A 25300-nucleotide genomic window follows, 5' to 3' on the forward strand; every position below is an offset into this window, starting at 1 on the left:
GAGCAAAATACTTATTTTGAAGTTGGACAAAATGCATGCCTTTGAAATATTTTGAGTGACAATCAAAACAAAACTGCTTCATAGCCATAACTCATCCTCCAGACTTTTTTGTTTTAATTGTCACCATTGAAGTGATGCATATCCACAATCTTGATGTGTGTGTGTGTGTGTGTGTGACTACACGACGGGTTTTTTTTAAGTAAATTCTTTTTTTCTACAGGGTGTCTTTCCACGAAAATAAATACATAGTTGCAACAACACATTAATAACTTATTGTGCTATAGTTTAATCATCATTAAAAGCAAGGTGATAACGCTTGATCTTAATGCTCTCTGCCACAATAAGAGTGTTTTATAACACACAGTTACAACAGCCAGAGACAAGCTAACACAAGAAGTATGAGGACCAAGATCCCAACTAAACCAAACACTGATCACCACAATGGTGACTTCAAATGATGTTGATGTAAATGATGTAAATTGATCCTCCTCTGTTGAGATCTTCAGAGATTTAATATCTTTGATTTGCAGTTGATTTTACCACATGCCCAATCATCAATTATTTCATTATTTCATGAAGATTATTTTATTTTCTTGATTTAAGGACAAACACAGTGTCTGGAAATTACATTGAAATAACATCTAATGCATTAGATGTCTAAATCTAATGCATCCCGAGAGTGTTGATTTGGTCCAGAAACAGTATAAATTATGTCTAAATGAACCTTAAATGATGTTGAAAATATTTACGCTGACCACTTTTGAACTAGTTTTTAACCTTGTAAGGAGGTTCTGTGAACGTCTAAATCGGACGTACAGAAGACGTCAAAAAAAGACATAAAAACTTTCATTCTGGCTCCTCAGTGGACGTCTTTTCAACGTCTGCAAAGACATAAAAAGACGTCCACTGGACGTAACTTTGCACAGTGGGAAGACCAGCTGAAAAATATAAAATCAATCATGCATATAAATGATTGAAAAGTTGAATCTTACAGTGCTCTCCTGGTGTCGTGAGTCACGGGCAACCCCTGTGCTTCTTCAGATCTGCTGTATTTCTGCAGTTCAAAGTTCTCCTTTGACATCAGACGCACAAACATCAGAGCCGACCACTGAGCAGAGGAGAGATGCTGTGCTGAAAGATTTTCTGAGCTCAGATACTTCTGGATGTCCTCCATAATGTCATCTTTCAGTTCAATTAGGCAGTGAAGGAGATTGATGATCCTTTCCACTGATTTCTCTGTCTCTATTGTCTGTTTTATATAGTCAGTAATGTCTTTGACATTCTTGGGTTTTATTTCCAGTCCTGGCAGCAGTTGCTTCAGGTGAATCTGATTGGACTCCAGTGAGAGACCCAGCAAGAACCGGATGAAAAGATCCAGGTGTCCATTGTCGCTTTGTAAAGCCTTGTTTACTGCAGCTTTATGAAGGTCAAATAATGATGTTTTGGAGACTTTCCATATAAGTTTTTCCCTACATGATTGAAGAAATGGATTTCTTCCATAGCATTTATATTTGAAAAACACATAGAGAGCAGCGATAAACTCTTGAATACTGAGATGTACAAAGCTGTAAATGTTTTTCTCTGGCACAGCCTTTTCCATCTGAAAGATCTGAGTACATAACCCAGAGTACACCAACCCTTCACGGACATCTAGTCCACACTCCTCAATATCTTCTTCATGGAAAATCACATTTCCTTTCTGTAGCTGTTTAAAGGCCAGTTTCCCAAGCTTTAGAACAATCTGATCAAAAGACTTGAGTTTGGGCCGAGGTTCAGGATCATTACAGTATTTTGTTTCCATCTGTTTCTGCTGAGAGAATAAGAAGCTTGTGTACATCTCTGTGAGAGTTGTAAGTGTTTTGTCATTGCTCTCTCGAGCAAGCAGAGGTTGAAGAACAGTGAGAGAGATCCAGCAGAAGATGGGGATTTGGCACATTATGTACAGACTCCTGGATTTCCTGATGTGATGGATGATGCTTCCAGCAAGCTCAGGACTGCAGTTTCTGATGAAGTATTGTTCTTTTTGCTCATCGTTGAATCCTCGCACCTCTGTTACCTGATCAATGTACTCTCGGGATATCTGACCGGCTGCTGCTGGTCTGGATGTGATCCATATGAGAGAAGAAGGAACCAGATCTCTCTCAATCAGGCTTGTAACTATCTTACTCACTGTTGCTTGTTCATGCACATCTGTTAACACATCACTATCGTGAAAGTTCAATTGGAAGCGACGTTCATCCAGCCCATCAAAGATGAACATGACTTTACCGTCATCTTCAGGAAGAGATGGCAGTTCTTCAGGACCACTAAAGAAGCATTTGTTAAGCAGTCCCATGAGACTGTACTTTTTTGTAATAATGTTCAGTCTACGGAATGGGAGAGGAAATATGAAGAGTATGTCCTGATTTTCTTTTCCTTCAGCCCAGTCAAGAATGAATTTATTAACAGAGACGGTCTTTCCCACCCCTGCGATTCCCATCGTCAGCACTTTCCGGTTTCTTCGACCAGTATCATACTGGACTTTGAACAGGTCATTGCTCAAGACTGTGGTGTCCTTCTCAGTAATGTGGTGGATATTCAGTTCAATCTGTCTCACCTCGTGTTCAGTCACTATTCCTCCAGTCTCATTCTTCACCACATACAGATCAGTGTAAATATCACTCAGATATTTCTGATGACCTGTTTGAGAATTACCAACCAATATCTGCCTGTAGTCCTGTTGTAATTTCTTCTTCAGTTTGAAGCTGATCTTTTTGTAATCATGAAGATCAGGTTTACTTTCTGCAGTTGAACCTTTGAGAAAGATGGGGTAGAAAAGAGTAAGTGATCACTTATTTTAATAAAATCTATATGAAAACCTTAATCCCCACGTATCAACATTGTGTCGGCCCAGATCCGGCCCACATCTGGCACCCGTGGAAAGATGATCTGGCCCACATGCAGCGTGGAATGATGGCCCTTGGGCGGACCGCTCCTGTTTGCCAGAATTGAGCCACAAGCAGGCCATAGCAATGCCACATGTCAGCCAAGAGTAAAGAAATTAACCAGAACTGGACCTTATCTGAGCCACAAAATCTGTGTATATTAAATATGAAGTAATTTCAGCCTTAATAAACCTGTTAACAAGCAGAATCACTGAAGGAAAGAAGAGAAAAGAAAAAGAGATGAGCAGAAACACAGGAACTACAACTGACTTCAGCCACAACCTTAGATGAAATCAATTGAAGATAAAAGAAGACATTAAATCTCTCAAGATCTCACCAGAGGAGGATTAAACAACTCCAGAAACATCTTTATCAGCTTCACTTATTACTAACCAGACTGACTTTATTTCTGTTAGACATCTACAAAAGTTTTTATTGAGAATTAACAGAGGTTTAACTCTAATGTGTTTCACCATAACAGTGATTAGTGTTTCCATTAGTTGGGCTCTTAACTCTTATTCTATGTTTTGTCTTTTTTTGGGCCGTTGTGATAGTGTATATGTTAAACACATTTGCAGCTTCAAAGAAAGCTAGAGTGGCATGATATCAAGTGATAGCTGTTATCTGTTGATGTTTTTATAATCATCATGAAGTACACTCATTCACTTGTTTTTTTTTAATCTAACAATTATGTTGTTCCAATGATGTGTTCATATTACAAACCCTGTGTTTCTGCAGCAAGAGACCCAGCAGTATTATAACAATCAGTTAAAATCTTTTAACAAACATGAGCTCAAAAAAACTTAAGCTATGCTGACACACACACATATACAAACAAGCAGCACATGAATCTAAATAATGGTAGCAATCAAAAATATTTAGATAAACTGATCAATTCCGAACTTCACTGAAAAGCTACTAAGTCAAAACAAAAACAACAGCAAAAAATATAAGAACATATTTAGAATTAAACAAAATAATAGGACAATTCAGCTGCATAATTTATTCATGTTGCAATGCATGCTGGGAGTTTTTTACTATGCTCGTACCCAGCATGCATTGAGATTATTGAGATTCATGTGCTGACTGTTGATGTCTGTGTGTGTCATCACAGATCAACTATTTCATGCTCATTAAAATCTTTTAACTGATTTTTGTAATATAACTGGATCTCATGCTGCAGAAATGCATGGTTTGTGATGTGAATACATTAATGAAACAATTGTTAGACTAAAAAAATTTTAGGTTCATGAGGATTATAAATTAAAACCATCAACAGATAATCACCACACTTAACCATAATTTAATTTGTTACTTAATTATCTCATTAACTTTAACTCTTTGAGGACTTGGGGGGATATGCCTTGAAGACTTGCTTGTGGCATAAGTCCAACCTCTGATATAGGTGGGAGGTGGACACTCCAGGGGTCAGAAAGTAAAAGTCCTGCCAGAGTTGTGTTCCACTCATAAAGTCAGCAGCTGATTTCACCAGAGGAAGAAAAGTCATTCATTCCAATCACAAACTAGTCTCAAGTTAAATTCCAAGTCCTCAAAGAGTTAAAGTTAATGAGATAATTAAGTAACTAATTAAATGATGATTGTGCATTAATGATTAACACCTGCTGTTATTGAGTTCGTCCTACGGAGGATCAGATGTTGATGTTTTATTGGTTAAATGATGCAACCATCATGGAGATCAGTGTTTGAATTAGTTGTGCTCTTGACGTGTTAGATCCATCTCTGTATGTGCTATTGTGGAAAAGTGATAACAGTAATATACAGAAAACATATAGTCACAATGAATGGACTTTTAATAATCATATGTTGTAAGTAATCCAAAGAAACTTAAATCAAGCATATACACTCAAAGCATAAATTAACCTGCTATTTCATAATTTGTTTTAGCATTGCATAACAGGTGCTTGCTGTAAAACAATATTACAATTGTTTAAAAACAAATTCTTCAAAATTGTTAAAAGGCTCAAGAGCCAAACTGAAGCAAATACTGACCAAAATTATGGTGGCAAAGTTTTTTTCTTTTCTTTTTTTTCAATTGATTTCATCCAAGGCTGTGCTTAAAGTCAGTTGTAGTTTTTGTGTTTCTCTTTTCTTCAGTGATGTTGATTGTTAACAGCAGGTGTTCATCACTATGTATGCACAATCTTCATTTAATTAGTCACTTAATTATCTCATTAACTTTAACTCTTTGAGGACTTGGGATTTGACTCAAGACTAGTTTGTGACTTGAAAGGAATGACTTGCTTCCTACTTTGATGAAATCAGCTGCTGAGTTCATGGGTGGAGCAAAAATATGGCAGGGCTTTTACTTTCTGACTCCTGGATTACCCACCTCTGGTTTGAATGTCATTTGCTTGGAAAGTACCTGCAATACTAAAAAATATTCTTGATGTAGAATAGGAGCTTGATTTTTTCGCTTTTACCTTAATTTAATTATATTTTTCACATTTTCTGGCTTTTTACTATAACCAATAAATAAGCATTTTTATCTGCGCCTCCTTTACTTGCAACTACAAACCCACACAAACAAACAAGAGCAGAGTTTAAATAAAAAATAAATAAAGGGCTGTTCACATATCTGAAAACATTTGGAAAACGCAAGATGTGCCGCTTTCTCATTCTTTCCAAAGTATTCAGAAGCTTTCCGTGGCATCCACTGTTGCTAAGCAAACATAATGTGCACTTGCTATGACGACGGGGAAGTTTCAGTAAAGTGTAAACTGAATTCCATCACAGTAATTGCTTGCAGTAGCTTTTCTACTAGATTTATTAAAAAATAAATCAAGCATGTTGCAGTGGATGAACATCGCAACTGTGTTGCTTCTATCATGAGACCTTGCTGCTTATATACATTTGAAATAACGGACTTGAACATGCAAAAGATATAAAATGTGAACCACCCCTAATACTTCTAAACAGTTTAACATGTTACCTTCCTTGTATTTGTTTTCTAACTCCTCAGCCAGAAGGTTCTGATTCATCTTCCTCAGGAGGTCGACCGTGATCTTCACAGCTTCTTCTGCTCCAAAACGCTCCACAATCTTGTCCACTGTGTCTAAAACATCTGCATTCTCTATTTCAGATTTTGGAATACCCTGCGGTTTACGATTGTTCAAGTGCCACTGAAACTTCTTCAGATCATCTTTTACCAGTTCATTCAGTGAGTTCACAAGCAGCTCTTTGACAGATGCCATCATTCTTCAATGATTCACTTCTGCAGGACAAGAACAAGATCTTAAGTAGTTTTACTTTTTGACACTCAAATATTTGCATTTCCTTTCCAATGTTCAGTTTAGGATTCACTCACACAGCAAAATCACCAGTTTTAAAACAGCTCTGTTCAGAGTGCATATTGTGCCAGCCTACAGACATTTAAAGTAACACTGAAGCAGTGCTGAAGTTAATGAGATAATTAGGTGATTAATTAAGTGCTGATTGAGCATTAGTGATTAACAGCTATTAGAAGTTAAACAAAAGTCACGATTTACACAAAAGCAGGAACACAGAAGAAAGTCAAGCTTGATCATGTAAAAAATTAAATGTGTATTAATAAAGAGGACAGAGATACAGTCATCTGTTTTGTGTAACATTTGTCAATTTTTTCAAACTATAAAAAAAAACTATTGTGACACATTGGCTCAGTACTGTCTGATGGTCTAGAATAAATATGAACTGCTAAATGACAATTTTAAATCTATATAGGTCAAAATATTATGTAGTAGTATTTACTAATTTGCCATGAATGATAATGATCTTTAAACAAAGTGAACTTTAAATCCATGTAAATATTTTAGTATTTATTAGCTTACCTTGAATGAGGTTTGGGTTTCCTGTGTCATGTCTGAACCAGCGTCTCGACCTCTGAAACTCATCACTGCAAATGTTTTTCTCTGAACTTCAAATAAATCAGAAGCAATACAGAAAAAAACTGGTTTTTCAAGAGCATCACCATCATCTGACATCATAACACACATACATATTTTCCAATGTATACTGCATTACAGTGTTTATGACTGAGCAGTTCCAGGCAGGAGAAATATGCAGACAGTGTTAGATAATCAGTATCAGACAGACAGCACGTGCGGAGACATTCTGATCTCACAGATGAAAGAACCGAAACTGATTGCTCAATAATAATCAGTTATCTTTAAAGAATATAGATATATGTATTGAATAATAAAGAAACGTACACAGTTAGCGTCAGTAGATGAGCGTGTAAGTTATGTCTCAAAAATAATTCCAGGAAAAACCCTTCATATATGAAACTGAAATTATCTGCCAGCATTCAACTGCATGACACCAGTCAATGTCATCAGCACAGCTAAACGAATAATAGGAAATGTTTGTGATGCCTTTTAATTCATTTTTATGTAGTTATTGTATTGTAAAATTCCACACTGTTTGCTCTAAAAGTTTTTTGTAGTTGTTCATATTATTTAAATGTTTAATTTTCATATATTTGGCTTGTGTAAAATATGTACAATATGTTAAGTGACTGGACAAGCCTTAAAGGAATTTTATTGTATGTCATTTTTGTCAGATGATTTATGTATTAGTGTGTCTGATAATGAATGTCATTGCACCTAAATATGAATATCAGTAATTAAAATGTGTGTTAATAATTTTGGATTATGTTTTACAAATATAACTACAAAATGAGACATTGTTGTAGATAGACATGAATAGGTTGAACTAAGTTTAAGTGCAGTCATGTCTGTGGATGACAAAATCACTTCAGAAAAAAGAAACCGGGAACCCCCTGCTAAAGCATTCAGTGCTACTCTTAGAGTATAGAAGAGTATTTATGGTATGCAAAAATGCTATCATTGCATAGGAATGGTGATTGCGGGGACATCCATTCAACATACTGGAACAGTTACAGCACTGAAACAATCAGACACCTGAACATGTGTCTCAACTACTGTTTGCATGATCTCTCAGTCTGAAGCGCCTGTCATATGAGGCATATCTGCTGTCAAAAATATTTATTTCTCATAAGGCAACGGAATCTCATAATAGAGACACCAATGCGTCATTGTCTCATCATGTCAGTCTTTCACTTTCAGTCTGTAAAAGGGCCAAGAGAAGAACTAAAGCAAACCTTGACACAATTATCATGGCATTGTGTGTGTGTGTGTGTGTGTGTGTGTTTAGTTGATTTCATCTGTCAGTTGTAGTTCTCGTGTTTCTCTTTTGTTCAGTGATGTTGATTGTTAACAGCAGGTGTTCATCACTAATGCACAATCTTCATTTAATTAGTCACTTAATTATCTCATTAACTTTATCTCCTTGAGGACTTGGGATATGACTCCAAGACTTGCTTGTGACTTGAAAGTCCCACTTCTGCTAGAAGGCTACAGGCAGGTGTGTTTTATCAGGGTTGGAGCTAAACTCTGCAGGGACACCGGCACTCACAGATTGACATGCTACATGGCCAACTTACCCGGTTTACTCTCATTCATTTAGTCCACAAATGAGATAAGCTATGTACCAGTTCATTTCATTCACAAACGAAATGTACCAAATCATTCAACTCGTTCACGAACGACATGTACTAGTTCAGTCATTTCATTCACGAACAACAAGCTCTCTTGATCTAGTTCAGACTCATGAAGCTCGTTATTGGCCCGAGGTTGCTGTGAAGGGAGGAATTTCAGTGAACGAGAAATATGAGTCAGTGGAATACGTGAACGAGAAAGATTCATTTACCTAAAAGATACATTCAAAAAGAACGATTCATTCACAAATGACTGAAGGATATCAGATGTTAATGTATCCAAAGTTCATCAGAGGTGTAGAAACTTAATGGTGTGTCTGATTAAAACACAGGACAGATACCAGTCCTTTGCTCTCTTTTACTTTTATTATTTTATTCAAGATGATTATTCATAGACAATTCCTATGGCATGGAGATGGACAGATGTTAATGGATGGACAGGATGAACTGGATGGACAACATGTACAAAATGTACAAGATGGTCTTAAGTCACTACAACAGTACAATAAAAGAAATCAACTCAATTCATCAACAAACGACACATCACTATCTAATAAAAGAAGAAACACAAGATTATAAATAAATTGTCTCCTTTTTTGTGCTATAACTAATAAAAAAATAAATAAACTCATTGCTATAGCATGCAAAAAATAAACTTAAACCTTAAAAGTCACAGATCAAGAGCACAACTAAAGTAAACACTGATCTCCATCATGGAAGTGAAAAAAAAACACATAAACCTCTTTAACTCTGAATAAGATCTTCTGTGGCTGAAGTCAGTTGTAGTTCTTGTGTTTCTGCTCATCTCTTTTTCCTGTTCTATTCTTTCCTTCAGTGATTCTGCTTGTTAACAGGTTTATTAAGGCTGGAATTACTTCATATTTAATATACACAGATTTTGTGGCTCAGATAAGGTCCAGCTCTGGTTCATTTCTTTACTCTGGCTGACATGTGGCATTGCTATGGCCTGCTTGTGGCTCAAATCTGGCAAACAGGAGCGGTCCGCCCAAGGGCCATCATTCCACGCTGCATGTGGGCCAGATCATCTTTCCATGGGTGCCAGATGTGGGCCGGATATGGGCCGACACAATGTTGCTATGTGGGCGTCTGGCACCAACAACCATCCCATCCATGCTCAAAATTGCTTAAATCACCTTTCTTTCCCATTCTGACATTCAGTTTGGAGTTCAGGAGATTTTCTTGACCATGACCACACCCCACATGCAAAAAACCTATATAAACATATATGTTTCAATATAGGTTTTGATATAGGTTTTTAATATATGTGACATATATAAAATTGGCCGTTGTCCTATATTATATGTACATATATGTACATATATGTACATATATGCACACACATATATATATGCACATATATATGAACATATATATGTACATATATGCACACATATATCTACACATATATGTACACGCATATATATGTGCATACATATACCTATATAGGTACATATATATATGCACGTATATATGTACCTATATGTTCACCTATAATAGTAAAATTATAATCCATAGCTGCTAGGCAACATAAATAAAAGTCCAAAATGTAGAAATGTACATTATTTATTTACTCAAGATCAATCAAATAGTACAAAACAAAAAATATAGTACAAGAACAAAAATAAGACAAAAAACCTGCTAGGCAACATAAATAAAAGTCCAAAATATAGAAATGTACATTATGTGTTTACAAGAACAATCAAATAGTACAAGAACAAAAATAAGACAAAAAAATGAACAGAATTTTTTTTATCTTTATTATTCTTTGAAGGTCTGTCATGACGCGCCTCATCATCCTCTTCCTCTTCCTTCCTGCACTATCCAATGACGTTTGATAGGGTGTCTGAGATTCTAGGCAACTACTGTGCCTAACAAGGTTGTAGCAGATAGCAAAGGACCTGTGTCATTGACAAAGATGCACACCCCAGAGCCAGGTAGTGATAGTGAAGTAGCTGTTTTGAGAAAGCAAGTGAAAAACCTGCAAAAGCAAATGACATGCCATAAGCTAAAAGTCTCTGAATCCCCTACTTCAGTTCTTCGAGTAAAGCCATCAAGACAAACCCATAGTGATAATAGAAAGCAACCATCTAATGACTCGGATGGGAACTTTTGTTATCGCTGTGGTGAAAAGGGCCATTACTCTGCCAAATGCCAGAATGCGGAGAATCAGGCCAAAGTTATTCGAAAGTTGATACACGCTCTAAAGAAAGCTAAACAGGGGGATCTATCTTCTCAAGCATCAGGTGATTGTCACACAGTGTGCTCCGCTAAGAAAAGTGAAGTAACCGCCCTGGAAAGAGGCATTCCTCCAGGTCTCATCGGGCCCTGTTCAATCATCCCAGTGAAGATAAATGGCCAGCACTGTGATGCATTTCTGGATAGTGGTTCTCAAATCACAATTATCTTTGAGCCCTGGTATGAGCACCACTTACCTGATGTCCCAATCCAGCCAGTGTCAGGGTTGGCAATATGGGGTTTAAGCGAAACCAGTTACCCCTACCTGGGATATGTCGTAGTGCAGATGGAATTTCCAGAGAAGGTTACCGGTGCAAAGGAGACCCTTTCCGTCCTTGCTCTGATTTGCCCAAGTTCAAAAAATCCTGAAAAGACCCCTGTGATCCTAGGAACAAATGCAAACCTGTTCCAGAGACTGTCCATGCTCTGCAAGGAGACCACAGGAGTGGACATTGCACAGACCCTTGGCATAAAGGCAAAGAACTCCATTTGTAACACAGACAAACCAACCACTGAGGGTGAAGAGGATGAAGTTGCATGTGTGAAGTGGATGGGTCCAGGCTCACTAACCTTACCTCCTGGTGGTGAATGCTGCGCCATCTGTGAAGTGGACTTGAAGAGGCCTCTGGGTAAAGACATGTTAATGGTTGAGGCATCACCCACCGCTCCACTACCATCAAGAGTACTGCTGCAGCCTATGGTCGTGGATGGTACTGCAGTGGATGATCACCTCACTATCCTTATCCAGAATGAATCCATGAAAGACACCGTCATTCCAGTTGGAACTGTCTTAGGCCAGCTGTGTCACGTTGATCCAGTCGTTCCATCTCTGAAAGTTGAAACTGAGGCCGTGACTGTACCAACAGAGTTAGACCCGCAACTGATCCAGTTTGGCGACTCGCCCATACCATCACAATGGAAAGCACGACTCAGTCAAGAGTTATGTAAGCGAGCAAACATATTCTCATTGCATGAGTGGGATGTTGGCCTTGCAAAGGATGTGGAACACCATATCAGGATGACCAATGCAAAGCCATTTAGAGAACGTTCAAGACGTTTAGCTCCCGCAGATATTGAAGATGTTCGTCAGCACTTGCAAGAGTTGTTAAAGGCTGGTATAATTAAGGAGTCACGTAGCCAGTATGCATCACCAATTGTGATCGGCAGAAAAAATACTGGGCATATCAGAATGTGCGTTGACTATAGGACCCTTAATAGGCGTACAATTCCAGACCAGTACACGACTCCTCGCATAGAAAATGCGTTGGATTGTTTAACTGGGAGCAAATGGTTTTCTGTCCTTGATTTACGTAGTGGCTACTACCAGATCGCTATGGCGGAGGAGGACAAAGAAAAAAACGCCTTCATTTGCCCCCTTGGATTTTTCCAATTTGAAAGGATGCCCCAAGGCATAACTGGAGCGCCTGCGACGTTCCAAAGACTTATGGAGAAAGCTGTCGGCGATATGAATCTCCTTCAGGTGTTAGTTTATTTAGATGATCTCATAGTCTTTGGACGTTCTTTAGAAGAACACGAAGAACGCCTCATGCGAGTGTTGGATAGGCTTGAAGAGGTAGGGCTAAAACTCTCCCTTGACAAGTGTCAATTTTGTCAACCCAGGGTTAAGTATGTGTGTCACATAGTGTCCGCTGATGGTGTTGCTACTGACCCTGAAAAGCTAGAGGCAGTCGCTAGGTGGCCTATGCTCACAGACCTTAAACCATTGCGGTCTTTTCCAGGTTTCTGTGGGTATTATCGACGCTTTATAGCGAACTACTCTGCGATTGTTAGGCCTCTCACTGAGCTGACAAAGGGCTATGCACCCACCCAGCGTGGAAGGAAGCAAACCCCAGACAAGACCAAGACATATTTTAAAGACTCAGAACCATTCAGTGACCGATGGGATCAGTCCTGTACGGATGCATTCAATCGTATCATTCAGTGTCTGCTCAATGCACCTGTACTGGCATTTGCTGATGCCAATAAGTTATGTGTACATATGTGCCATATGTTCTACACACTGACGCAAGTTTCAAAGGGCTTGGTGCCATACTGTATCAGGAACATCCAGAAGGGTTAAGACCAGTTGCGTTTGCCAGCAGAAAGTTGAGCTCTTCTGAACAGCGATACCCTGTACATCAGCTAGAGTTCCTTGCGTTGAAATGGGCTGTCGTTGATAAATTTCATGACTACCTTTATGGAGTCAAGTTCACCGTATGCACCGACAATAACCCGTTGACTTACGTACTAACCACGGCCAAACTCAACGCAACAGGTCATCGTTGGCTTGCAGCCCTGGCCACCTATGACTTCGAAGTAAAATATAGGCCTGGAAAAGCAAACATTGATGCTGACTTGCTGTCTCGCAACTTACCTGAAGACGTGGAGTGGGATGACATGTCTCAGAACGAAGTGAAGTCCATATGTCGGCGGGTGGAAGTGAATGTATCTCCAAATTCATCCCCCAGATATGTGGAACAATTAGGAGCTTCGCCAGCCTGTATACCGGAAGTGTATGCATTTCCGTCTCAGTTACACCTCAGCTCATTGGAACATCTATCAAAAGCTGACTTGATGGCTGCCCAGAAGAGGGATACTGTGATCAGACGGGTGATTGAGGCATTGAAACAGGGAGTTTGGCCTAGCAATAAAGACTTAAACCCAGAGATGATACTGATGAAGAGGGAAGTTGGCAGACTAGTGATGAGAGATGGACTTCTGTACAGAGCAATCAAGAAAAATGCAGAGGAGGCATTACAGCTTGTGCTGCCTGCTGAGTTCAGAGAAGTAGTGTTGCACTCTCTTCATGATGACATGGGCCACTTAGGGGTGGAGAGGGTAACTCAACTCCTAAGAGCAAGATTCTACTGGCCCAAAATGGCTCATGATGCAGAGGAGTATGTGAGGAATTGTGGACTGTGCATTACTTGTAAAACACCTGCAAAGAAAGCTGCCTCTCTGCACCAAATCACCAGTAGTGGTCCTATGGACCTTGTGTGTATTGACTTTTTGTCAATGGAGCCCGATTCTAGGGCATTAGTAACATCCTGGTTGTGACCGATCACTATACCAGATATGCACAGGCCTTTCCTGCAAAGAATCAGAAAGCCCTGACAGAAGCTAAGATCCTAGTTGAAAAGTATTTCATTCACTATGGCTTACCTGTTAGGATTCATTCTGATCAGGGAAGAGATTTTGAGTCGAGACTGATAAGAGAACTGCTAACAACTTTGGGCATACGGAAATCACGAACGACTCCGTATCACCCTCAAGGGGACCCCCAGCCGGAGCGGTTCAACCGTACGCTGCTCTCTATACTGGCTACGTTAGGGCAAGAGAAGAAGAGATCCTGGAGTCAGCATGTAGCTTCATTAGTGCATGCGTACAACAGCACAAAAAGTGATTCAACAGGATACTCTCCTTACTACTTAATGTTCGGTAGGGAAGCTAGACTGCCTGTAGACCTGTGCTTTGAAACGTCAAAAGATGGAACCGAACCGAGGAGAGGAACCATTTTCAGTACGTTGAAAGCCTGAAACAGGACTTGCAAAGAGCCTATCAACTGGCTAGTCAAGCTGCTGACAAAACTCACTTGAGGAACAAGAGAGCCTATGATCAAAAGGTCAGTTTTCAGAACATACAGGAAGGAGATTGTGTTCTTCTAAAGAATCTAGGTCTAAAAGGGAAACACAAGCTGGACAGCCGATGGAGTTCCATACCCCATGTAGTGGTAGGAAAGATTCCGAACTTACCTGTATTCCGTGTGAGACCTGAGAGAGGCAGAGGCAGAATAAGAACCATTCATCGTGACCACATATTACCTATTGGACAATCTGTGAGGATCCCAGTGGAGCAAGCCTGTGAAGAAACCACTGCGAGACCCAGAACACGTTCAACTCGAACAAGAAAAAGACAACTGGAAATGAGGCATAGGGAAGAAGTCTCAGAGATGACGGATTCCTCATCTGAGGTGGAGTGTGACCATACCAGTATACCATACCGGGATTATGTGGAATGTCTACTAAAGAGGAAAGAAGTGTCTGATGGAGTCTCAGTGTGTTCAAAGTATGAAGACGTTATAGAACCAAATTCTGTGCAGTCAGCAGAAGAAATAGAGTTCAACATAGAATATGACGAAGAAGGTCAAGCAGTGACAGAGTCAGATTCTTATGATTCAGGAACAGACCTGGATGCTGGAAGAAATTCTGTCTGTGCACCTAAAGAAAAACTGAGCTCTAAAACAAAAGTTAATAGTGTACCTAGATCAAGATTAACTGATAAAAGACAAATAAAACCAGTATTGAGACTTACCTATGATGAACCTGGAAAGTCAAGTGAGCAACCACTTACCATAGTGCACCGAGGAATAATTATTAAACTAGGGAAACATTAGGTTTCCACATAGATCATAATTAGGAGCTCATAGTTTAAAAAGACAAAGGGGTTAATTAGTCTACATAGTGGAATGTGGGGATTATGGTTCATGTCTAATGAGGACATTTAGACATTTAGTAAGGGAATGATGTAGCCCTATGGGAATTTTGGGTATTTACTAAAATCATAATTTTTATTTTGTTTATTTTCTTTAAAATGTAAATTTCCTGATGTTAAAAATGTTTAAATAATGTTTGTGTGTGTTAAAAATTGCGTTAGTTAAAAATGTATATACCCTGAAGAAAGATCCAATCAGGAATTGGGGTGAGAGGTCACGAGGTGGAGGAAGAGGAGATCGGGAGGAGAAGATGGAGAGACATGAGTGAGAATTGCGCTGTGACTGTCACGTTAGAAATTTGGTAAAACACCAAGTTAATGTTTGTGATAGTATAGGTACTTGTAGACTGCACGAAGAGTGAGTTACAGACATTTCTATAGAAGTTTACAGCGTGAAAGTTTATGGTTTTGCGGAACTCGGTTAGAGTTTTCCACGAGGAGAAAGAGTGAACGGCTAGTCAGAACGATTTAGTTACAAGGACTTTGCCAGCGAGTAGCCTGCTCGGTTGCCCTTTTGTGCATCGTCTGAAAAAATGCACTCATCTCCAGAACCATTCCCTGCTTAGCTGTCGGACGACGTCTTCAAGCAGCATCGCAAGCATCGCGTTGCCGCGGCGTGAACGACGACACGCCTATCAGCACTACAACAGCAGTGAGTTTTTTTTTCTGCGCCACGGCGCGAAGTGGCCATTGTGTTTAAGGTCTCCCCGCCCCCAAGCCACACTTCAGGCCTGCAACGTGTCCTCCTATGACTGTTGGGGTATTTAGTTTATTTAATTGAGTGGGCATTTAGTCATTTTGCCGGCTTATATTTAATTTTGTGGTTATTTAATTGTGTTTCATTTGAATTACACTTGATATTTGAACTGTATATATGTACATACTATATTTTTTCCAGTAAATAGTTCATATGAATTTCTGTTGAAGATTTGCATTACATTGGGTTTATGACATTATTATGATTATAATTTTGATACTTGAGGCAAGATATTGAGTAGACTGGTTTAAAGTGAAAATATTTATCAATACTGGTTAAGATAAGTGACTTGTGAATTGATGTTTATTTCACTTACAGTATTGATAGCCATTTAATACAGGTGGAATATTAATGTAACTATAAAAGTTAATGTTCATTTAACATAGCACTTGAGATAGCTGAGTACAATTAGTGTTTTACTTTAATTTGGCTATAAAGACACTGAATCACCACTTTGAATTGAGTTAAAGACTGCCCTTAAGGTAAACGGTTACAAGTATATAATAATTAGGGAATTACATTTAGTGCATTAATTAATTTAGAGAGAGATTTTTTGATAAATAGGAATTCGGGGCGCGCACTCCACACTAATAGCTAGACACGCTAGGGGGGGCGCTACAATTCCCATAGTTAAATTCCATAACATGCCAAATACATGTGATACCAATTTCACATGTTCGCACATACATAAGTTCTTGCATAATTTTTTTCGTTAATTCTTAGTTTTTGCCTTGATAATAGAAAATATGAGCTAGGCATCATGTATGACAAGAATGACCAGACCCTGCCATTAACTATATAGAAGACATATCTGTCACAGTGTCTGGGTTGTGTCCCTGGGTTTCCACTAGATGTCCTCCTTTCTCACGGTGTCTGTCACCTTATCACTTCCTGTTCCCTTATTTGGTCACCTTCCTCCTTGTTTAGTTAATTGATTGTTCCCCACCTGTCTCCTGTTTCCCCTTTATCCTTCTGTGTATTTATACCCGGTCTGTCTGAGTCTGTGTTACGGAGTCCTTGTTTAATGTAATGTTAATTCATGTCCGTCAGTTCTTGCCCTGGCCTTGTCTTCTTGTTTGGTTTATGTTTGGATGGATGTTTTTTGGTTTCGACTCATGCCTGGACTGTTTACCCTTTGGATTTGCCCTTTAATAAAGTCACATACCTGCACTTGGATCTCTCCGTGTTCCTTGAATCACCAGACGTAACAATATCTTGTATGTATAGGGCTTATATGTGGATATGAAGAAGCAATACAGGAAACCTATATTTCCTGTATATGTACATATATGCACCTCAATTTTGCCTATAAGTGGCATATATACGCATACATGCAGCATATATATTATCATATATGTGCATATATGCAGCATATATGTGCATATACACTGCATATAGGTTTCATATATGCGCATATATCCACATATAGGTTCTTTACATGTGGGACCACTAAATGCATTGAAGCAACTGCCATGTGATTGGTTGATTAGATAATTGCATTAATGAGAAATTGAACAGGTGTTCCTAATAATCCTTTAGGTAAATGTATATTATACACTCATTATACACCTCAATTCAGTAACCATAAAGAAATCTCTGTCCACTAAAGTTTTCATAGGCCACATTCCCATTCCCACTGGCCCATTCAAGCAATGTCTGTTTATTCTAAGCTTGTTCTCTGCAGTTTCAAAGTAATGAGTGTGAAGTAGGTGACCTGCTGCTGCTTTACATTTGGCAAAGATACAAAAGGAAAACATAAGCTTTTGAGCACACGATACAACACTCCGTCAAAATACTTAAAGAGTTTTGCTTTTGAAGACATGTTAGTCATACTTCCGTATGAGTCAGTATCACTTTCAATTTTTTGCTGTTGCATTTACATGTTTTTAACCTACAGATGTCCTTAGTATGCAACATTTTGAGCGCTTATAATCAATGAATGAAGTTAGTGTAATCTTTTTGATGAATTTTTCGACTTTTCATGATTGATTGATTGTGGTCTGAGTGACAACAGGACTGGACTTCAGCACCTGAATGGATATGACAAACCCCACAAGGACTAATATAACATTCATATGGTCCAAATCTATAGAAGTAACACTTAGTTTGGATTTTGTCTTTGTTATTTAAAACGTCAGATGACATAGAATAATATAATCATAACTAAACCATGGCATTTATTTCAGTTCTATTTCATCAGGGGGAGCTAATAATCATACATTATAATCATATATTACAACAAATCACGTTTTAATCCTATATTGTCTTTCATTTACATCATTAATATGGGTTAGAAAAGTAGAAATACAGGCAAAAACCATGTTTGTGTCAAAACACTGCTTGTATGCAGACAGTTAGTCTACTCAGACTCAACAAACATGACCGACCAGCTTCAGCAGCTCTGTTTGTTTGAGAACAGCTAGACTGGTGCATCAACTACACCACGCTAAACGTCTAATACACTTTTACACTAAGAACAGTAGAGCAGAAGCCCCTCCCATTTCTGAATTTCCATAAATGACTGTTTCTTCCCTGAACTTTGGTTAAACCACACCCAGGTTTGTTAAATATCACTATTATGACCCAGTAAATGAAAGCGCACACAGGTATGTCTTGTCTAAGATTGTGTCTCAGTAATCCAAACTGTGTTTGGAGCACATATTAAATGTTCCTGTTACTGAACACACTGAGCTCGGGTCAAGTTCAGGAACAGTTTCACGAGATCCAGGAAGCAGGAAATCTGCAGAAGTGAAAGTGTGACGTTAAACTCTCCACAGAAACGACCTGCCCACATCAGCGTCTGCTTCAGTGTTTGTCTGATAGTGAGCTTTCAGCTTATCTGTGCTTCTACAGGAAACAAACCCAGGCTTTATATATATATACATGACGGTATTCAGAGAGGTATGATCTTATTTTCTCCCACTTGTGAAATAAATATTTGGGTTACACATATATAGTGTGTATTGAGTTACACGTTATATATACACAAATTACTGTGCATTACTGATTCACTCTTGATTGCTGCTGTTGCTCTCAGTATTTAAGTAAATCTTTTGACAACCAGAGAACCACAAATTATGATTAAAAAAATGGAAAAAGAATCAGAAAGAATCGAAAAAGAATCAGAAAAAAAGTAAAAACAACAACAATAAAAACTGTAACTCATTTCCAGGAAATGATCTGCTCTCTGCTGATCACAAAACAGCAATAGACGAAACAGAGCTGCTGTCTCCTCTATTAAAACTGCTCATGTAGTACAGTTAAGGAAGCGCTTTTTTCATTGATATTGAGTATTTATAACACCATGACTCTAGGCACTTTTAAAAGGAAGTAAGCAGATTAATAATCATTAGAATATTGATATATAAATGAATGTTGTAATGTTGGAGCGTGTGCCTCGTTACGCCGCTTGTTTTCTAATTTATAATGGTCTCTTTTTCTAAGAAGCTTCAAGGATCTACAAATAATCTGGAGGTGTAAACGTACAGATGTCAAATTTAGCTAAAGGAAACTTAGCCAAAAATGTACTTTTGACCATTAAAAAAAGTGTCCACATTTAGTTAAAAAGTAAACACTTATCTCTGTTATTTAAATACACTTTTAAAACTAGGTTCTTTCGTTTTAATATTGTCAAGTCAAAACTTTATTTATATAGCGCTTTTAACAATACAGATTGTGTCAAAGCAACTGAGCAGCATTAAATATAAAATACCCTGTTGAAATATTCAGCATATGCTGGATAGGTATGTTTTGAAGCATGGCTGCTGGTCATGAGCTGGTTTAAACTGGTAACAGGGTACAGTATGTGTCAATAATGCAAAAGAACAATAGTAAACATTAAATTGTGCAGGAAAACAGAAACTATGAATCATCACATGCTAGACAATAATCAGCAACTTGTGTGTGGATGCGTGCAACCTTTATAGTGTCACTGATAGGAAACAGCTGTGGTGCAATAATGAGTTCCTAGGCAGGGGTTTATGGGGGATGGAGTCCAGAGAGAACCAAGACAAAACCCTTTATCTTGACAATTGCAATCTATAGTAACATACTATATACAGCGTATACAGTAGGAACCTAAATTCACAGTAACATACTGTATGGAAATTGTACAGTAGAGAACAGTTGAGAAGACAGTGATTTGCTGTGAATACAACAAAAATAAAGTGTGCCTTATCCATTCTTACTCTATATATTATCTATATATATCTATACTCTATATCATATCTATATAATATTTCACTACAATTTCACATCTAAAATTAGCTAAAATAATTCTAGCTCAATATTTCAAGGCTATGTACAGTATTTTGCTTATTGCACACATAGAAAGTAACTAAGGACTATAAAGTGACATGACATTCAGCCAAGTATGGTGACCCATACTCAGAATCCGTGCTCTGCATTTAACCCATCCGAAGTGCACACACACACACTGTGAACACACACCCGGAGCAGTGGGCAGCCATTTATGCTGTTGGGGGTTCGATGCCTTGCTCAAGGGCACCTAAGTCGTGGTATTGAAGGTGGATAGAGCACTGTACATGCACTCCCCCCACCCACAATTCCTGCCGGCCCAAGACTTGAACTCACAACCCTTCGATTGTGAGTCTCACTCTCTAACCTTTAGGCCACGACTTCCCAACAATATGTTATCATCTATCACTATAAACTCATATTACACAATGCTACAGGATATACTGTAGTTGTACGTGTGTTTGAGAATCAAACTGTTCTGTTCAGACCCAGCAAATAATAAACAATGGTGAAATGCAATTTAATATCAAATCATTGCACATGCATTGAAGTCTGTGTACTGTACACAGTTCAAATAATTTTCCCAGCATCTCTAACCACAAAACTAGATTTAGTTTTCAAATTAAAGCCAATACTTTGTATAAAAATACAAAACTAAAATAAAACAATCCTTCAATGATCTTGTATTTTAATAAATACCTATATATTAATTTTTCTTCTGAAGGTACAGGATCATGGTGGGAACATTAAATGAATTAGCCCAGCTGAGAGAGTCTGGGTTTGGTCGACCCCAGCCCAGACATGGACTCAGACTCCTCTACTGGTTTGCCAATGAATGCGTTTCTTTTGATGAAGACAATAACATGCTCTCTGAATGTAACCCAGCCAATGGAGAATTTGGTTTTCACCATTTTAATAACAGATGCTATGGGAAAAAGTTTCTTGATGAGTTTCTTGACCTAAACTTTGAAAAATATCCAGAAGCTGAAGATCTTCCTGATTACGTCTTAGAAGACAGATATACTGACGAGCACAACAGCAACAAGGACCGCATCATCGTCAGTCTTGACCAGGACTGGTTTCATGAAGTTTACGTGACTCAACATGACCGATCAAACAACTACGACCCAGACGCCACTCACCGGATCTCCAGAGGCCTTCTCATGATCATCAGGAGGATGAGTTTAGAGGACTTTCTGAGGAAGATGGATTATTATACACACACACACAGCCTGTCAGACCCCAAACTAGAGATTTCACAGCGGTCAGTGTGTCATCCAGTGATTCATCAAAAGAGTCTATAATCCAGTTTAATGACCACACGCCTGCACAAAACAACTCAGAGAAACTACCTGGATTGTGGGAAAGATTCTGCACCATTTTTTAAAACAGATGTGCGTTCCAGTGATTTGATGGACTTCATATTTCTCTTTGCCAAGCCCATAAAGAAAGAAGCATATAGCAAACAGTAAAATTTTTAATGGGAAATTATATTTGTTCTAATCAGAACAGTGTTTTCTGGTGAGCTTTATCACTACTCTTCACCAAAGGAACACAACATGTGTACAAAAGTAATTGTACAGTAACCTTGAGCGATGTGCTCCACAGTCTTATCGTCTTGTCATCAGCATATGAGACACACGATAATATCGCATATGCTGCATCATTCATTTGCTTATTTACTCATTTATTCAATTGCTTACTTTGTTGTATTATCACCTGAAATGATACACTTTCATTTTGTAAGAAAAGATTTGAGTTGAGTGATGAAAAAAAAACCGTCACAGAAATATTTCAAAAGGTGAGTATATGGATATCACACATGCAGTTTGCAAACTTTGCACAAGAATTACGCTGGAAAAAGAGTTTCAAACTAATTTCTGACCTTTTTTAAGAGCTACACAAATAAGATGAAGACTATGAGAAAGGTAATGTAATGTCTGTGGTAACATATTAAATCTTAAAATGAAATGATTTACAGTTCAGATGTTGCAGGTTTCACAAAACAAAAAGAAAAAAAGAGAAGAAGATAAGCATCAGTTGTCAGCTTTTATAAAAAAAAAAATAGTGGGATAGGTCAAATGTATCAATTATTATATAAATGTAAAACACATGAATATATCTTAGGGTTCTAGTTGCTTGGATTTTTAGAAGTCACTTTAGATTCTCGTGGCTAATATATTGGTTCACATTTACAGCTGTTTGTTTGCTGCTGCGTATAAAATATTGGTTGATTTCCGCAGTGGTCTGAATGAAACAGCTGATGGGTTTATTGAAAATGTAATATCATTCTTTGACAGCATGTGAACCGCACTACACAAACAGTGCTGCACTACTTTATCAGCCATCATAGCTAGGCAAATATTTTTATGTTTTGTCACCGTGTAAAGGAAACACAACAAAATGCTGTTGAACAATGATACCTGATGTTTTCAGATATGTAAATCCAGTCCTGGCCTACAAAACCTGTACCATGATGAGACTGAAATCTGGGTTGGTTACACATGTTGTGTGTATTAATTGAATGAATATGTAGGTGAATAATTCTTACAGCTTGTGACAGAATTTTAGTTTTTTTCCTGAGTAAAGATGACAAAAAAGTGGTTCAGTTAAAATACTGTAATTTAAATAATAAAATAATGTGTTAAAATAATGTTGGCTCTTATCACTTTGTGCACAAAATCTTTATATGGATATGGATATGTGGATATGTGGGCTCATTCAGTGTAGTTAACTGTAGGTCACTTCATGTTATCCTCCCATGATCGGAAATGTAAAGCATTGCTCCAGTTTGAGTCTGGCAAGACTTCAGTGTTCAGGAAAAGGTGGTTCACGAGTTCACCCTTACATCTAATCTGATATACAATCTGATATACATGAAATAGTAAGGGTTGCCAGTAAAGTACTGTTAATTTACAGCTCTCAACCATTATTTTACCACTCTTAATTTTTTTTTACAGTATTTTACCATAAATTCTACCATGGAAATTAACTCAACTTCCACTATTTTAAACAGTTCGAGTTTAAAAACTAGCATTCATACGATGTTAGCACTATGAACTTGTTTCATTTGAGTCAACTGAGAAGAAATATTTCCTTAATATAAAACTGCAAACACTTAATGTGAATTAGTAAAATAGCTAAAATAATCACTTTTACTCAAATCGCTGCAGTTCATTGTCAGCTATAGCACACATGTATGTGCTAAAATACTTAACACAGAAATCACCAATATATCAGCAGCTCCACATTTACTGTCTTTATATAAAGAAGCAGAAAATCAGCATTTGTGGCTCATCCCAGCAGGCACAGGATGTAGACTCAAACGTCGGCTAGACGTTGGATTTTGGTTGAAAATGAAAATCGGGTTGACGTCTAAATCCAACGACTGTTTCACGTCAAGCTCCAACATTGGGCAGATGCTGAATGTCGGCTGGAATAAACACCCCCCCAAAAAAACATTAAAAACATTAAAAACGGTTAAATGCATGGCACTACACATATTACCAGCTTCACTTATTAATAACCAGTTTGACTTTATTTCTGTCAGACGTCTACAGAAGTTATTTTGAAAATTAACAGAGGTTTATATGTTGATGTTTTATTTGAAAATGTTTGATCACCATTATTGTGATCAGTGTTTGCTTTAGATGGGTAGTTTGACTCTTGGCTTAGTAAGTTTTTGGTTCCTGTAATAGTGTTAACCAAAACACATAATTTATTATAAAAGGGGCCGCAAGAAAAGAAAAAATGAGGTAAACTATTTTTCTCATCATTGATCTAAAGTGGTTATTAATTATTAACTAACAATATTCAAGAAACAATACTTTCTTCCATCAGATCAGACATGCAAAATTTTCATTTTTAAATACTTTTGGGAGTAAAATCAAATCTCACAATCAGCATATGAATCTCAACAATGGTGACATGCTTCATGCAGCAATGCATGCTTGGAGCCACCATAGTATAAAACACATGGCTCCCAGCATGCATTGCTGCATGAAGCATGTCACCATTGTTGAGATTCATATGCTGATTGTTGATGTCTGTGTGTGTCAGCGTAGGTTAAGTTTTTTGAGATCATGTTTGTTAAAAGATTTTAACTGATTGTTGTAGTACTGCTGGATCTCAAGTGGCAGAAACACAGGGTTTGTAATATGAATGTACTAAAGGACCAACATAACTTTTAGATTAAAAAAAACATCAGTGAAGGGTTATTTCATGATGATTATAAAACCATTTACAGACAATCACCTGATCTCATGTCACTTTAGCTAACTTTGATGCTGCAAATGTGCTCGACAAACAAACTGTCACTGCAGCCAGAAAAGCCAAAAGATATAATAATTGTTAAGAGCCCAACTAATGGAAAACACTAATCACTGTTATGGTGTTTTACTGTTACGCTATTATGGAAATTAAACACATTAGATTTAAACCACTGTCAATTTTAAGAGCTTTTGTAGACGTTTGACAGAAATAAAGCCAGTCTGGTTAGTAATAAGTGAAGTTGGTAATGCTGTTTGTGGAGTTTGTTTAATTCTCCTCTGCTGAGATCTCAAGATATTTAATGTGCTGCCATGCATTTCACCCATTGTTGCAGTGTGGTGTTTATTCCAACCAAAATTCAACGTCTGTCTGATGTCAGAGTTTGACGTCAAACAAAGTTGGGTTTAGACGTCAACCCGGCTTTTGTGTTCAACCTAAATATGACGTCTGATTGATGTTGAATTAGTTGGAGTCCAACATCTTCCTGACGTCACATTGATGTACTGTGCCTGCTGGGATCATTGACTGAAGCACAGGCTCTACTCTCCTGCACAATGGTGAACCACAAAACTATATTAACAGATCTTTCTTGTTCAAAAACACATTACAGTTTTTTTCAATTGCTTAAGCATAATTTTGAAAATAGGGCCCTGTTTTTCAAACCCCTTCACACAATTAGCACAACACTACACCAAAGTAGCACAACACCTCAGATAATTTGCAAAATGAAACACTTTTGTCAAAACTATACAATGTCTTATAAAAACCTTATTTTGTTGTCATAACATAAACACAACCATCATATGGTCTGACTCTGTTTGAATGTTAAAT

At 37.8% G+C, this 25300-nt stretch overlaps 2 protein-coding genes across 2 annotated transcripts in view; one reads left to right on the forward strand and one right to left on the reverse strand.

Moving 5' to 3' along the window:
* LOC132144227 (uncharacterized) overlaps positions 1 to 22137 on the forward strand; it is a 40181-nt gene extending 18044 nt beyond the window's left edge. Inside the window, exon 2 of the mRNA XM_059555016.1 lies at positions 20925 to 22137. Within this exon, the coding sequence (XP_059410999.1) occupies positions 20935 to 21504 (570 nt within the window). The 5' untranslated portion in view covers positions 20925 to 20934 and the 3' untranslated portion in view covers positions 21505 to 22137. The remainder of the gene's footprint in view (positions 1 to 20924) is intronic.
* LOC132144196 (protein NLRC3-like) lies at positions 989 to 6136 on the reverse strand. Its single transcript, XM_059554968.1, has 2 exons — positions 5875 to 6136; positions 989 to 2793 (listed from the first exon to the last, which is right to left on the reverse strand). Exons 1-2 carry the CDS (start codon positions 6134 to 6136, stop codon positions 989 to 991), a joined length of 2067 nt encoding a protein of 688 aa, XP_059410951.1.
* Positions 22138 to 25300: the final 3163 nt, after the last annotated feature.

The sequence above is a fragment of the Carassius carassius genome, chromosome 7 (genome assembly GCF_963082965.1).
Source record: "Carassius carassius chromosome 7, fCarCar2.1, whole genome shotgun sequence".
Classification (NCBI taxonomy): Eukaryota; Metazoa; Chordata; class Actinopteri; order Cypriniformes; family Cyprinidae; genus Carassius; species Carassius carassius.

Bases quoted from the DNA above. Each gene is read 5' to 3' on its own strand.
- LOC132144196 (XM_059554968.1), bottom strand. From the start codon at position 6,136: ATGGCATCTGTCAAAGAGCTGCTTGTGAACTCACTGAATGAACTGGTA. The intron at 2,794-5,874 runs GTAACATGTTAA...TCTTTCTCAAAG, and splicing joins AGAAAACAAATACAAGGAAG to GTTCAACTGCAGAAAGTAAA.